The sequence below is a fragment of the Corapipo altera genome, unplaced genomic scaffold (genome assembly GCF_003945725.1).
Source record: "Corapipo altera isolate COAL_440 unplaced genomic scaffold, ASM394572v1 53, whole genome shotgun sequence".
NCBI lineage: Eukaryota > Metazoa > Chordata > Aves > Passeriformes > Pipridae > Corapipo > Corapipo altera.
The window spans coordinates 10,177,142-10,191,028 of record NW_020884900.1 but is presented as its reverse complement, the minus strand read 5'-3'; the positions used below and the strand labels follow the sequence as shown (position 1 = coordinate 10,191,028).

Genomic DNA, 13,887 nt, shown 5'->3' with positions numbered 1-13,887 from the left:
AAGACCTTGGAATATACATCACAGTTTAGAAAAAGATAATTTTCAACTTGACATAAAAGAACAAACTGACTGGAAAATGCAGACACTTAAAAAAACCCCACACTGCAAAGACTCAATTTGGAAAATAATTTTGTTGGATTCTCTTTTGCAGGTACATGGAAATTAAAACTATATTCTTTGTAAACCTTGATAAACCTCAAACAAATACTGGATCATATTAACAGGCAATTCTGAAGTCTTTGCTCTAAAAATTCTCAATTGAAAGCAAATTTTAAGCAACAGGTTACAGTAGCATTTCCATCCTCAATTTAAGGTCTCCCCCTGCTTTACTTAAGGGATGGATCCAACAGAAAATCCTTGCCAATTTTCAACATAAAACCAAAAAACTATCTTACTGCTCCTTGACTAACAGCAGAGGCAGAAATGAAAGATAAGTGTTTGGGTAGTTCAACTGATTTCCATGGAAGTACTTACAATTTTTAATTTAGGCTTGCATTTAATATGTTGCAGAATAAAGCTTTAGGTGTTTTGCAACCTTTTAAAAGATATTGACTCAACTTGGAAAATAATTTTATCAAATTCAGTTCACAGAATAAGTCACTAGGAGATGTTACTTTAAATAACAGTACTTAAATATGGTCTTTAATATTTCAGCTACTATAATGCAAGCAACATAAATAAAATTAAAAAAAATCTACATTAAAAAATTTTAGAAACATACAAAGGCCATGATTTCCCAAGGTCTGTTTTTATCCTAGTACATTAAAGCTATCTAAAAGTAACTTACGATTCGTTTTTCAAAAATATACCCATATATTTATGAAAAACAAAAAAAATTCTTACTTTCACTTCTTCTATAGGATGCAGGTTTGCACTTTTTTCCAAAATTATCTTTTTCAACTGACTTGTCTTTGACTGACCTCTTCCCTACAGTTCCCAATTGCAATTCTCCCTCAGGCTGCTCTGTTTTGCAGTAGGAATCTGCTCAGGCACTGCCCTCACAGGAGTTGTGTTGTGGGCACTGCCCTGACAGGAGCTGTGTTGTGGGCACTGCCCTCACAGGAGCTGTGTTGTGGGCACTGCCCTCACAGGAGTTGTGTTGTGGGCACTGCCCTGACAGGAGCTGTGTTGTGGGCACCCTCCTCTGCAGTGTCAGTGCCAACAGGCTCCATCCTCTGAGCAGGGCCAGCAGCCCACAGGACACAGCAGCTGGGCTCAACAAACTCCTGAAGGAACAGTGGCATTTACTAAGCTCTAGTACAGAATATGTCACTGACATCAGGAACTATAACAGGTGTACATGCAGAAGTTGCAGATGCATTACCTTAATGGTGACTTCCATACATGTATGTGTATATCTATTTGTGCTGATAAAAAATTTTCAGCCCAGCTCTCTAGAGAAATGTAGATATATACTCCAATTTCTTATAACTTTCAAAGTTTCCTATAGATTTAATAGCAACCAGCACAAATAGAGCTTTTCTCAATGTGCCATTGAAAAATTAGCATTTTGAAGACTGAAACCAGGAAAATATACTGGTCAATTCTGTGTATTTTTAAAGAAATAAAAGAACAGAATAAAAAAATTACTTCAATTAATATTATGTTCTATTATTTTTGCAAATCTAGACTAGTTTAAATTATTGATAGTGTACTGATCAACAAGATACTTCAAAGAGTAATTAACTATTTGTAGTAAGAAATCCTACTACACTATCAGTGACTGTATTTTGGCCAATATAAATTCTCTTGATATTATGATGGTTTAGAAAAGTATCAATTAGTGAAGCTTTATTTTATTTTTGGTTTATTTCTAGCTTTGCAATTAAGCATTATAATTTGAAAACTACTTTTTAAAGACTGAAACAATAACATGCTTATCAGTAAAGAGAATTTACTTCAGTTTAAGAAGAACTAACAGTTGGCATGATCTATTTTGAACAATCGACATGACTAAATAAATGAGGTATATTAATGTCGTGCGTCCAGGAATATTGCCATCAAAAGTTCTAGTCAGGAAAAAGCACACCCACAAAAATCCAAAACGCATTTTGCATACTTTCCAAATGTCCCACACATTTTCAGTAATGGTAGAAAGTCACATGTTTTATGTTTAAAAAATTTTCTAGTCAGTTTGATCCTCTCTGATATTTGTAATGCAACATGCATAAAAATCTGTTAAATGAGAGGAATGCAGACTCATTTTTTAAGCATAATAGAGTATCTTATTAAACAATGAAAATTAAAGCTAGAACATATGCTTTTGGAATAGTTGAATGGATTAGGAAACATACACCATTTCTTGTTATAGACATTCACAAAACAATCACATACATACACTGGACATATAAACTTACTTGTAGACATTATATGTCCACTGAAAAATGATTTAGAATGTGACATTTGTGCTTCAAAGCTATTAAAAAAGCTTTGATAGTTTAATAGAAAATGTAGTGAAAGGCTTTAAAAAACTACATAGAAAATTTAAAAAATTCAAGTAAACAGTCTAAATCACAAAATGAGAAAAGCAGCTACTCTTGGAAAATAGATTGTGTAAAAAATGGTATTCATATATCACAATCTTTCAACAGTTATAAAATTCAGCAGTCCCATACAACAGTCTTATACTTTCTAGTAAAGCCTGAGGATGGCCAATAAAAAGTCTCTGAATAATTTATGTTAAGAGTGCTGCTGACATGAAGTCCAGTTCCAGACTGGTATATTTTAGTTATCCACCACTGTGAACAGAAACGTGGACTTCATTCTTCTAATACACTTGGTACAATCTCATAGCATTCTCCCTAAGCCTAGTTAATCATTTATGGGCCTTGTGAAAAATATGATCCAATGATTCAACAAACTAAAAAAAGAATAAAAACCTTTTACAAAATATTCAATGAGCCAGATTACAGGTATATTTTGTATAGAGTTCTTTTTATTTTCATGCAAAAAAATATATGCACACTTAATAACACCCTTTTATTTTGATTTATTTACAAGTTTTAAATTCAATCCCTTTATTCTCAACTGATTTTATAACAATTGCTGAATATTTTTCAAGTACATTATTGTTTCAAATGCACAGACAATGTGCAGCAGCAAATGCAGCAAACCTCAAAAACAAGGTGCTACAACATTGCTTCTACATCAGGAGACAGACAAGTGTCTGGGATAGTGGTTTAATTTTAACACTTATACAGACATACATCTATACCTAGAGAGAGACAGACAGATCTAAGAAAGCAGCTACATCTGCAGAGGAAGGAAACAGCATGTTACAAGGACAATTCAGGGAGGTCAATTATACATAGAACATTTGACAAACAACATAGAGAACAAACTTTGGCATTAATTACCAGGGTACAAAACGTAGCACATTCCAATCTGTCAATGGAGTGTAATATGGAACTATGCAGCCTGCAGCTGTTTGTTAATATTAATATCAACAAGTATTTGACATTGTCAATGAAAATACTAACACAACTTTAATAAAACCATTTTAATGGAGAGCAAACAAGTAATGATGCAAAATTACACTGCCATTTTCGTATCTGTAAGGATCAAATGCCTCAATACCAGTTCTATAAGGTCATCCCACCTGAAAAATTGTACACTAAGGAAGCTCCGAGTCTGAAAAATGTGGCCTGGCACTGCTGAACTAATTTGCTTTTAGTTTTATACCCTGGTTAAGTATCCATTTCACATTGCCTGATTAACACATAACACTATGCTTGTATCAGCCGCTAAGACAAGAACTGAAAAGCATAAGAAATTCCCTGCATGCATTATGTGTGGTGTTAGCAAAAGAGTGAGATGTGCCCCAGTCCATCTGAGGCACAGCAAGTTGCATAACATCATTACCACTTTGCAGGGTCTGTCGTCCTCCAGCCAACACTCCACTAGGTAACATTCCAGTGGGAGTCAAACCCTTGAGTGTCAGCACACTTTCACTCTCCTCCCTGGTGGGAGAAAAAACAACAACAAAACCTTAAATATCTGTGCATGAAAACTTGCATTGAAGTGAAATAATGGACGGGGAGAGGGAGAGACTATTTTTGCTGTGTTTTAGGCATGTCAAGACTGAATGTAAATTCAAATTCAAACAACTAAAAAGGGGAAAATAATTCTATTCCATACCAGTCTTTCCTCTGCCTACGAGTTATAAATGCTGACTACTCCTGAACCAAATTCTGAGCAATTATTCACATGCAGGTTCATTAGCTTTGAAATTAGCACTGAATGCCTAAAGAGGTACTGAATGTATCTCAGTACCATAAAACAATCCCCAATATTGTTCAAAGTGTCTATACTTCAGGAAATAACAACTTTAAAAAATTATCCCTATTTGAGCAATTATGGTCTGTGGAAAAATTATACATTTTGGGTAAATATGATCATGAAATCTCTATATTTAAAGAAGTACAAGAATATAGTATTTTTTAAATATCTGAAAGCAAATAAACAAAAACCTGAAACAGAAACCCTCTAGTCCTCAAATTTCTGGTATGCCAGAAATTTTCAGAGCCAGTCCTGACCTCCTCCATTACACCTTTGATTTCAATCTCTATTTTGGTATTATCTTTCCAACACTCATAGCATCTGGACCAACAATGTGTAAACAATGTGTAAACTAAAGATCACGTTCTCTAATTTCTTCAAACATGTCTCAAATATAACTCAAAAATACTCTTTAACCACAGATACCAACATTAATGGGCTGCACCAATATGCCAAACAAGATGCTGATGCACAGTGATCTCCCTGAAAAATGTCTGGCATCCATTATCCTGAAACAGAGATGTTTACCTGACATACATAAGAGGGGTTCAGGAATGCAGAAGTCGGGCAAGTACCTGAGAACAGAGAAGACTCTCGCCATCTTGCCGATTGCACGAATTTTGTTTCTGATTATTTCTTTCCGTGCGGCAGCTGTACCTACTTTCAATGGAATAAGAAAAGAGTCTCAAGCTCATGACTATTTCGAGGATCACCATTTTAAAGTGTATCAAACTCAACACAACCGTTTAAGTTCAGTACTCGTCACAGGAGGTCAGTACCCAAACACTTGAGGGCACGAAGTTATTAAATTATGGCTTCAGAATGCCATCAAAACCACCAGCACCTCTGTGTCCATGAAACACACACAAAAAAGCTTAGGATGTTCACAGTGATCTCCCAAAGCTACTAAGCATCTAAATTACCATCACTACACTGTAGTAACTATTGTAACTCATTTGCCTAAATTTTACAGTTTAAATTCTTAGTACTGACATCTGTATATATCAAGATGTAGGCATGCAGCCCAATATAGAAGCCAAAGAGATATTAAAGCCACAAAAAATAAACATTTTCTAATTGTTACACAGCTGTCTGAGAGAAAACAGTTGTTCCCTTGCTTTTATGTCAACTACCCAAAACAAAACTCCACCAAAAAAAAAAAAGGAAAAATAAAATGGTAAAGAATTGCACTGGTACCTCCCTTACCACCTAAGTCTATGTTCCACATCATCTTAGGCTTGCATCGTTTGCAGAAATTACAAATACCAAAAGACCTGGAGTAAACACTGCATATTCCATAGGGCAGAGTGCTACCATTTGTGACAGACAAGAGTGAAGACAAAACTCTGAAAGGAGGCTTGCAACTGGGAAGGAGAGCCACCTTTGCTTGCCTTGACATGAAAGCAAAACTCTTTTCTCCAACACTAAATGTTGCTGTTTTGTTTCAATGTAGGAAAGTCATAGAATCACAGAATATTCTGAGTTGGAAGGGACCCAACAAGGGTCAAGTCAATTCTTAAGTGAATGGCCCACACAGGGATCAAACCCACAACCTTGGTATTATTAGCACCAGGCTCTAACCAGCTGAGGTAATTTCAGGGTCATCTTTGCCCTCGGATCTTCCTTACCCTTTGCTGACTTCTCAATTTCACTAAACCAGTAAAGGCAGATGAGGAGGTATCAAAAGCAAAATCTTTATTTCTCCTTAGCCATTGAGAAAGGAGAATGTTAATGACACCAAACTAAGTGTAACTCAGTCCTACTGTGAATTCAACTACAGGGACCAAAAGGGAACAGTCAGACAGCTCTGTTACGTATTGCAGATCTTCCATATGTCAGTGTTGTTCAGTTCCGGGACAAAGGTACTCAATAAAAAGTTGCAACGCTTTTAAATTTTTTAATTAATTTATGTATTTATATAAATTTATAAATTTATATTAATTTGCAAGAATGTAGAAGAGAGGATCACAAAAGTGAGCACAGGAGAGCTGCACATCCACAAATTCACCTGCTCACATTCAAAAAAAGGGAGCTGTGGAAGAAGCTTTTTTCCATCCCTGCTCATTAGTATGGAGCTTCCCCACAGAGGACACACACTCCAGCACAACAGTCACACTTGTCAGACCACAGCTGCAACAGCACAAGGCCTTCTGTCCATAAGAATGAGCAGCCTCCCCACCCCAAACGCCAAACCAAATAAATTACAAAAGATAAAGCATATAAGGTCAAACAACAACAAAACCACACAAGATGGAAAACGTGTAGTTAGTGACAAAGAAAAAAAAGGGAGCAAGAGACAAGCTTTGGACGACCACAGAGGAAGAATCTCAGGGTATGACAAGTATCTGCCAATCCATTTAAACAAAACAAAATAAAACCAGGAACTACTGAGTACAGTTTTTTAATAGACAAAGTTAAAACTTTTAACAAACTGAAGACATCAAACTAAAAAAAGGACAAAACAGGTGGCTCAGGAAAAACTTTGAGTAGGATAGGCTGAAACATTCAACTTTCACTGCAAATAATTTCCTTAAAAATTTAACTTTTGAAGTTCTAGAAGTTTTTATTTCCTCTCTTTAAATACTATCGAGTAGCAGTTTGAGAATCTAGAATGAGAAGGTGACTCTCTCAGTGTTTTTGAAAAGGTCAGGGCTAAATAAAGAACCATTAATCTTTCCCTGTAAGTTCCTCAGTTTTGTTCCTACCTACACCTATTTACAGGTCTCACTGATGCCGAGCTGTAACATGCAGGCTGGAAAGACTTTAGGCAGTGCTACTGTCTGTATCTAACTCTGGAAGGTCCCTATGCCTTAAAAGGAGAAAGGCTGCTTTTGGGCAGCTTAGATGCTTTGGTTTTGGTTTTGTTTAGGTTTTTTGTTTGTTTTTTTCACCATGATCTCTCATTGCCCCAGCCCTCCAGAATCAACACAGCCAAGGCAAAAGGCCAAATGCATTACTCCAGGCTGCAGCACTGAACTGATGTGGCCACTGAATCCTGGTTACTTCAGAGAAGACAGTAAGAAGACATGGCTTGCAGAATGTCTTGATTACAGCCTAGATTAGAGGAGATATGACAAAGAACTCTTCCATTTCCTTTTCCCAATGCTGGCACAAGAAACAGATGCTGGAACACTGATACTATTATGCCTCAAAGAATTCACATAACCTCTGGAAACACGTCTATAATCTGATGCATTCCCAAGTATTAGAAATATTCTCTGAAACTGACAAATTTGCACAGAGAACAAACTGATTATTAGGTAAGTAATGGTCAGAAGAATTTCTCTGTACAAAACTACCTACCCTGGGATTTCCGAAAAACAGGTGATAGACATGAATTTAAGTTATTAGGCTTCTTTTTACATTTTGAATCTTCAAAATAGCACACAAATCAAAAAGGACCTTTTTGACATCTCAGTTAAGGAAACTGAAAGTACTACACAAACCAGTTTTTGGAACATTGTATAAACACATTCCATGCACAACCTTAAAAAAACAGCTCATGAGGAAAGTATTTAAGAGCAAGACAGACAACTGAATGCTCCCTACACATGCAGGACCAAAGATAAAATTTTAGAAATAGGTAAAAGAATGAAATTCTACAAAAAAAAAGGAATGGAAGAAAGGAGGAAAAAAATTCATGCACAGAAAGACAGATGTCTTGGAATATGACTTCTGATAACAAAATACACAAGTCTTTAGAAACATCCCATTAAAAAGGTTAATAATCATAAAATACTACATATGTCTCTCAACAGAAAGATATTTTCTCATTAATACTTGTACTGTCAGGTTCTGTGAAGTCATATTTCAAAACATTCCTACTCTGTCTGGTCTGTACCTTTTTTATTGCCATATATGAGTCGCTCTTCAGATGGAGAGTCCAGAAAAAAAGGAAGTGAACGATGGAGAAAAAGGTGAGTGAGACAAAAAAAAAATAAAGATATTTAACTTGGCAGTGGTAATAAAGAAGGAATGGAGAAGAAATGTGAAAAAAATAAAATGGAAAACTGCAACACTTAAAAATGCATTCATCAAACAAGAAGTGGAATTGTTGAGTACATTTTAAAATTTGATGATAAACAAGTGGAAACTTGAAAGCCAACAGTTAAAAAAAATCCATTCACATAGAAAGATAAAGCGTAGACAGTACCTAGGTGGCATAAGAGATGCATCAAGCAAAGAAATTGTTAAAGGAGACAGAAGAATAAAATAATTCAAACTAGGAAACTGCAACTACTGTACTACAGACAGGGCATATGCAATCATTTGATGACCAATTATTCTTGCAAACATAAATCCTAACACCTCAGAATACCACCTAACCCTGCTCTACAAATGCTTTGTGTAATTGCTTTATGTTCACTTTAGCAGGATTACTTGAATAAAAACCAGAAATTGACTGTTTGCAGGATCATATTTGAGACTTTTTTAAAGTTTTCACATTTCTGACAACAATCTAAATGACAGCAAAGTTCAAGGGGCTTGGAACCAATGCATTCCAAAGCAAAACACACAGCTGCTTAGCACAACACCACCCTGCTATCCAATTTGAACACAGGAGTTATCAAACGTGTATCTAATATCTTTATACATCATACTTCAATGTTCCTCAAAGGCTGCTGAAATTTCCCTTCCTCCTCCTCCACCAACAAAAAATTCACAAGATCAGTTCTGTTGCTAGATAAAATGAAGCAAGTCTGAGAAACTTTCAGGTGTGACATTAAGTGCTACTTGTAAAAAAACCAACAAAGCATGATACACTAGGTCTTCATGTTAATTTTGCTTCTTAATCATCATGCTACAAACACCTCCTTAACCTACTGTATCACAGTTTAAGAGACAGAAAGATGTTACAATTCAGTACACAAAAGCAAATTATATAATGTACAAAGGTACATATACAGGTTGTCCTTTAACTTTCATGCTTTAAACTCAAACACCAAGATAAACTTGCATTTCATGCTTTATACTACTTTGCCATAAAAAAAATTGTATCTGACCTTCACCTACATTAACTCTTTATTGAAAAGCAATCATTAAAAAATTTAATGTCTTATAATAAATTTATTCTATATATTAGCAAGGTAAGTTAGTATGTTTCAAATGTTAAGTGCCAAGAAATTCTGAGCATTTTCCACAAAAAGTTTGTTTTAAATAGAAATCAAATATCAATATTTGCAAAGGTTGCCATTACTGGTTCTTGATCACAAACACAAACACAATTCCCTTCTCTGGCTCCCCAAAGCATCATTATCTAAAAAAAAATTTGAAGGTAATTTTCTTCAAACTCCAGGCGATATTACACCAGTCTAAGTTAACTATTGTTCATAAGGTATTACCATTAAGAAGATTTATATATCTAAAGTAATAATCCCTACCGTCAAATTGATCTTCTCCCTCTGTCATCAGTTCATCATCAGAGCAAATGCTCAAAACATTCACCAACATTTCTGTTACTGTATAGGAAAAAATAAACTTTAATTCATTCTGTGTAGAATTTAAAATATTTCCATGCACACAAGATACAGCAAGTCACCAGCAGCTCTAGTGAATGAACTCCCCTCATCATAGCCATTGCTCAGTAACGTGGTTTCAAAAACAGTGTTTGTCTTGATGTGCGCTGTCACAGAATTTAAAAAGCTCAGAAAAATAAGCAGCTAAAAATTACACAAGGTAATAATCAAAGAACGTAGCAGAGCTTCCTCTCCTCTCTCACAAGGAGTTCTTCTTGTAAAATAGGAGTTTTACATTAGGATAAGTGTTTGAACTAGTTTTTATGCAAACATTAGTTAAATTTGAAAAACATTCACTGCTCAAATTCAGGCTTGAACTGAGAAAACTATTCCATTCTTGGCACCTGCAGGCATGTAGCAGAAGCACTCAAGCAGGAAAATATTAGAATATAAATGTGGTGCAAACTACATCTCTTTTCAAACTCCCCTTAAAAATATCAACCTAGTGGCTACAAGCTTTTTGAGACAAGTTTGTGTATTTTCTTTCTCCAGGAATCCTCCTTATGCTGCCACTCAATCTTTCCCACACATATCAGACCCTTTCTTAGAACATTCAAACATTTCCTCACCACAGAGTGTTCAGAAACCTATCCAGAAGTACAGTTGGGTTGTTAAAAACCCTGCAAATTGCTGCCTACATTTATTCATTACTAATTCGTATTAACTCATACAATTAATTACTAATTCCTACAATCCCTGTATTATCTGCTATGGTGATATTCTCAATTCTTGGGAAAGAGTTACTCCCTACAGTAATGAAAAGAACAAAAAAAGCCCAACCAAATTATGACAATTTTGATCTGTTCCATGCAGACCAGACCATACTGACACTGAATCCTTCATCATAAATGGACATGTGTATTAGACCAAAGGCAAGGCAACCTACAGGACATGACTCCAGCAGTCTGAAGCAGAGAGCAGGTCGATGAGACACTCAAGTACTGTTAAATAAGTTGCTGGATGTCATTACCAGCACCACAACAAAAGCAAAATACACAGTATATCCCTTTGCTGTTGAAAATATTATCTACTGCATTATCGAGCAAGAGAGACACAAACAAAATCTCCTTTCAAATGTCAGGTCCCTTCAGTTAAATATTAAAAAATTGTTGAGTGGGTTAACCACAGTACAAAGTGTCCAAATTATTTGCATTAAACTGCTTACTAAAGACAACAGAAAGCTAGAATTCTATGTTTACACGACTGTAAATGTATAACTACAAGAATACTTTTCAAAGAAATTTAAAGAGCTCTCCAGATCTCTTTTTATAAAAAGAACAGTTCCTTCATGGAAGGATTTTAAACAGACCCAAATAGCCTCTAACCTCATTGCTTTTCAAGTGAGGACTACTTGGGGCCCCAGTGTCCTAGATTCAGTTATCAACTCCAGAGGGAAAAAAAAAAAAAAAAAAAGGAGGATCTGTGCTAAATTATCTTTTTTACAAGAAAAAATTATAACTGAAAAAGTTATCCTTAATGAAGGTCAATCTGTTATATCTGTATAGGAAAGTTAAAATTTTATATGCAGATATGCACCCTCAATGGAAATCATAACTTCTCTTAGCACCTTTGCTATATTAGATGTAGTTCTAACTACCTTGACTGAAACAGGTGAAGAAAACGACACAATAATAATAATGCAATTAATCTCTCTTTGGTAAATATATTTAAAAAAAAATTAAAATCTTCCCAACATCAATCTGGGAGAAATAGGAAAGATATTAGTAAATGTGTAACATCTGCTTACCTTTTTCTCCAACAAATGGCAAAGACCATGTGAAAACATCCATGAAATTTGGTAGCCAGTAAGGATGAGGAGAACAATTGAACTGACGAATATTCATCACATTGTTTTCATATTTTAATACAGCAGCTAAAATAAAATTCAGACATTTTGAAAAGAATGTTTAAAACTTGTGAGTACCACAAACGTAAAGTCACAGTCTTGTTTTAGCTCTATTTATATCATAGACTAAATAATCGCAGATATACTCCATTCTCTTTCTTTCAAGCATTTACAGGACAGATTTCTAATGGAAAGCTTTGCATTTTTACTGCACATGCTGCAGTTTAAGGCACTCTTACATGTCAATATAGTTCTGTACTATCCTACTATAGGTCTATAATGAACAAAGATTTTTAAAGGTATTGAAAAGGTATAACTCCAGCAACTTCAACAAAACTCTAACTCAGAACACCAGTATATCCAGTATATGCAGATTCAGGTTTTATTCTTCATATGTGTCTTCCCACATTTTAAGTCTAGAGTAAAACCACAGACATCTAGAATATGAGGGAGAAGGGGAAGCACAAAGAAATAGGACAGAAAACCAGAAGCATTCTAAAGCTAAATAAACACTGGTTGCATTTTTCCATACTTTCACTTGCATTACACTGGGAATGATGTGAAAAAGGATTCTATGAACACAGTATCCATAGAGATAGTGAAAAAACCTAAATAGCCATTTGAAGCTATTTTTACTTCCCCTTTACTTTGCAATCAGTGCAAGTAACAACAGCTCATCTTTTCCTGTATACAGTTGTTCACCCTAGAGAAATGGTATGGGCTGGGGGGTGGTTCTTTGAAGGTGGGTGGAAGAAAATACAATGTATTTAAGAAAAAAAAAGGTCTCGGTTTCAAAGAAATGCTATTTTAATATTTGGAGATCATTCATTCATCACATACTTGAAATGCCTTTAATATCATACTTTAATTTCTGCAGGCTTTATTTTTAATTTCTGTTCTTGAATTTTTTTCTCATCTATGAATAATATTAGTTACAGCTGAGCTCTTCTCTGTAATTCTGATGTTCTCCACGCTATTAAACATGCTTCTCCTGTTCAACTTTATCTTAGTAGCAGATGGACAAAAATGAATTCCTTGATTTATACCTCCTTAATAATATTTCCAGTGGTAATCAGTATTTTGATCCCTACTTGCTCTTTCTTGATTTCCCCTACAGGGCCATTATTAGAATTATCATCACAATTAAGACTCTCAGGTGCCACAATACACAACACAAACCACCTTATGCTTCCTCCCTTCCTTGCTTAGTTCACCAACTAAAGACAACTAGAGGAATGAAAACTCATAGCACTGGAAAATTTTGCCTGACTGGAAAACACCACATGATGCATTCATAAGAACTAAATAGCAAAATAGTGGATAATACTAAATAGCAACAACTTTCACAAAGGAAATATTGGCCCCAACTTGTGCTTCAAGGTACTCTTACAAGAGATTGTCATTTATGGTACATGCTCTTCTTCATAATATAACTTTCATTAATACATTTTTTTGTCCTTTAATTTCTTACCTGGCAAAAAGTTGTTGATATAAGATTATCTAGTTAGACAATTTTATTATTAAAAATGCTTATTAATAACAAGTTCTTACCTTTATTATTGTAGACATCCAGGTAATTAGGTGCTGAAAAAATTGTTATTAATGATGGGAACCCTGTAGTTTGACTTTTCCTGTACATTCTATAACTGCAAAACCAAACAGATTATTTTACATCTTACAGCAAATAAGCAATTAATTTTTATTTTACACTGTGAATAATTCCTTGAAAGACACAAAGGACTTACCCTGCATCTTGTGCTTCATGTGCTCTAATGATTGACAACAAATTATTATTTTGCAAAAATTCACAAACTGCTGGATAGCTGTGAAATGAAAACAATTATGAGTAAAAGAAATTCTCTTAAAATAAACAGCAAGAATCAGTACTAAAACACCCAACGAGATCATAGCATACTCTCACCTATAAAAGTATGAGCATCCTCTGACTGTATTGTGACTGAAATGCTCTTGTGAGTTTTCATTTCCAAAATCTTCTGATGGATCTGACCACAATAAGTCACACATTGGTCCAAATGCTGGAGGCTCTTTGAATCTATCTAACTGTTTAACAAAAGGCAACAGCACAAAGACTCTTTCAATATTAAGTCAGTAAGTTTTACACATTTGTTAAACTACATATCCATCAATACCAAGCATTTTTAGAATAAATCCCAACCATATCAAAGAGAAGTAGTTTCTGTATATTTTTTTCTCTCCTCCTCATGAAATAAGGCAGAGGCATGCCAA

At 34.9% G+C, this 13,887-nt stretch overlaps 1 protein-coding gene across 10 annotated transcripts in view; it reads right to left on the bottom strand.

The window, feature by feature from the left end:
* PPP3CB (protein phosphatase 3 catalytic subunit beta) overlaps positions 1–13,887 on the bottom strand; it is a 56,181-nt gene that overhangs the window by 20,168 nt on the left and 22,126 nt on the right. For 6 of the 10 annotated variants that reach the window (XR_003528681.1, XR_003528680.1, XM_027649612.1 and 3 more), the window contains exons 6-13: positions 13,562–13,701; positions 13,386–13,463; positions 13,192–13,286; positions 11,542–11,667; positions 9,660–9,737; positions 8,120–8,146; positions 4,854–4,938; positions 3,862–3,959 (exon numbers count right to left, since the gene is read on the bottom strand). Coding sequence is in view for 8 of the 10 variants with exons in the window: in XM_027649612.1 (XP_027505413.1) it covers positions 3,862–3,959; positions 4,854–4,938; positions 8,120–8,146; positions 9,660–9,737; positions 11,542–11,667; positions 13,192–13,286; positions 13,386–13,463; positions 13,562–13,701 (727 nt within the window). In the remaining 2 variants the exon portion in view is untranslated. The remainder of the gene's footprint in view (positions 1–3,861; positions 3,960–4,853; positions 4,939–8,119; positions 8,147–9,659; positions 9,738–11,541; positions 11,668–13,191; positions 13,287–13,385; positions 13,464–13,561; positions 13,702–13,887) is intronic. The other 4 variants (XM_027649605.1, XM_027649609.1, XM_027649606.1 and 1 more) reach the window with 2 other exon arrangements.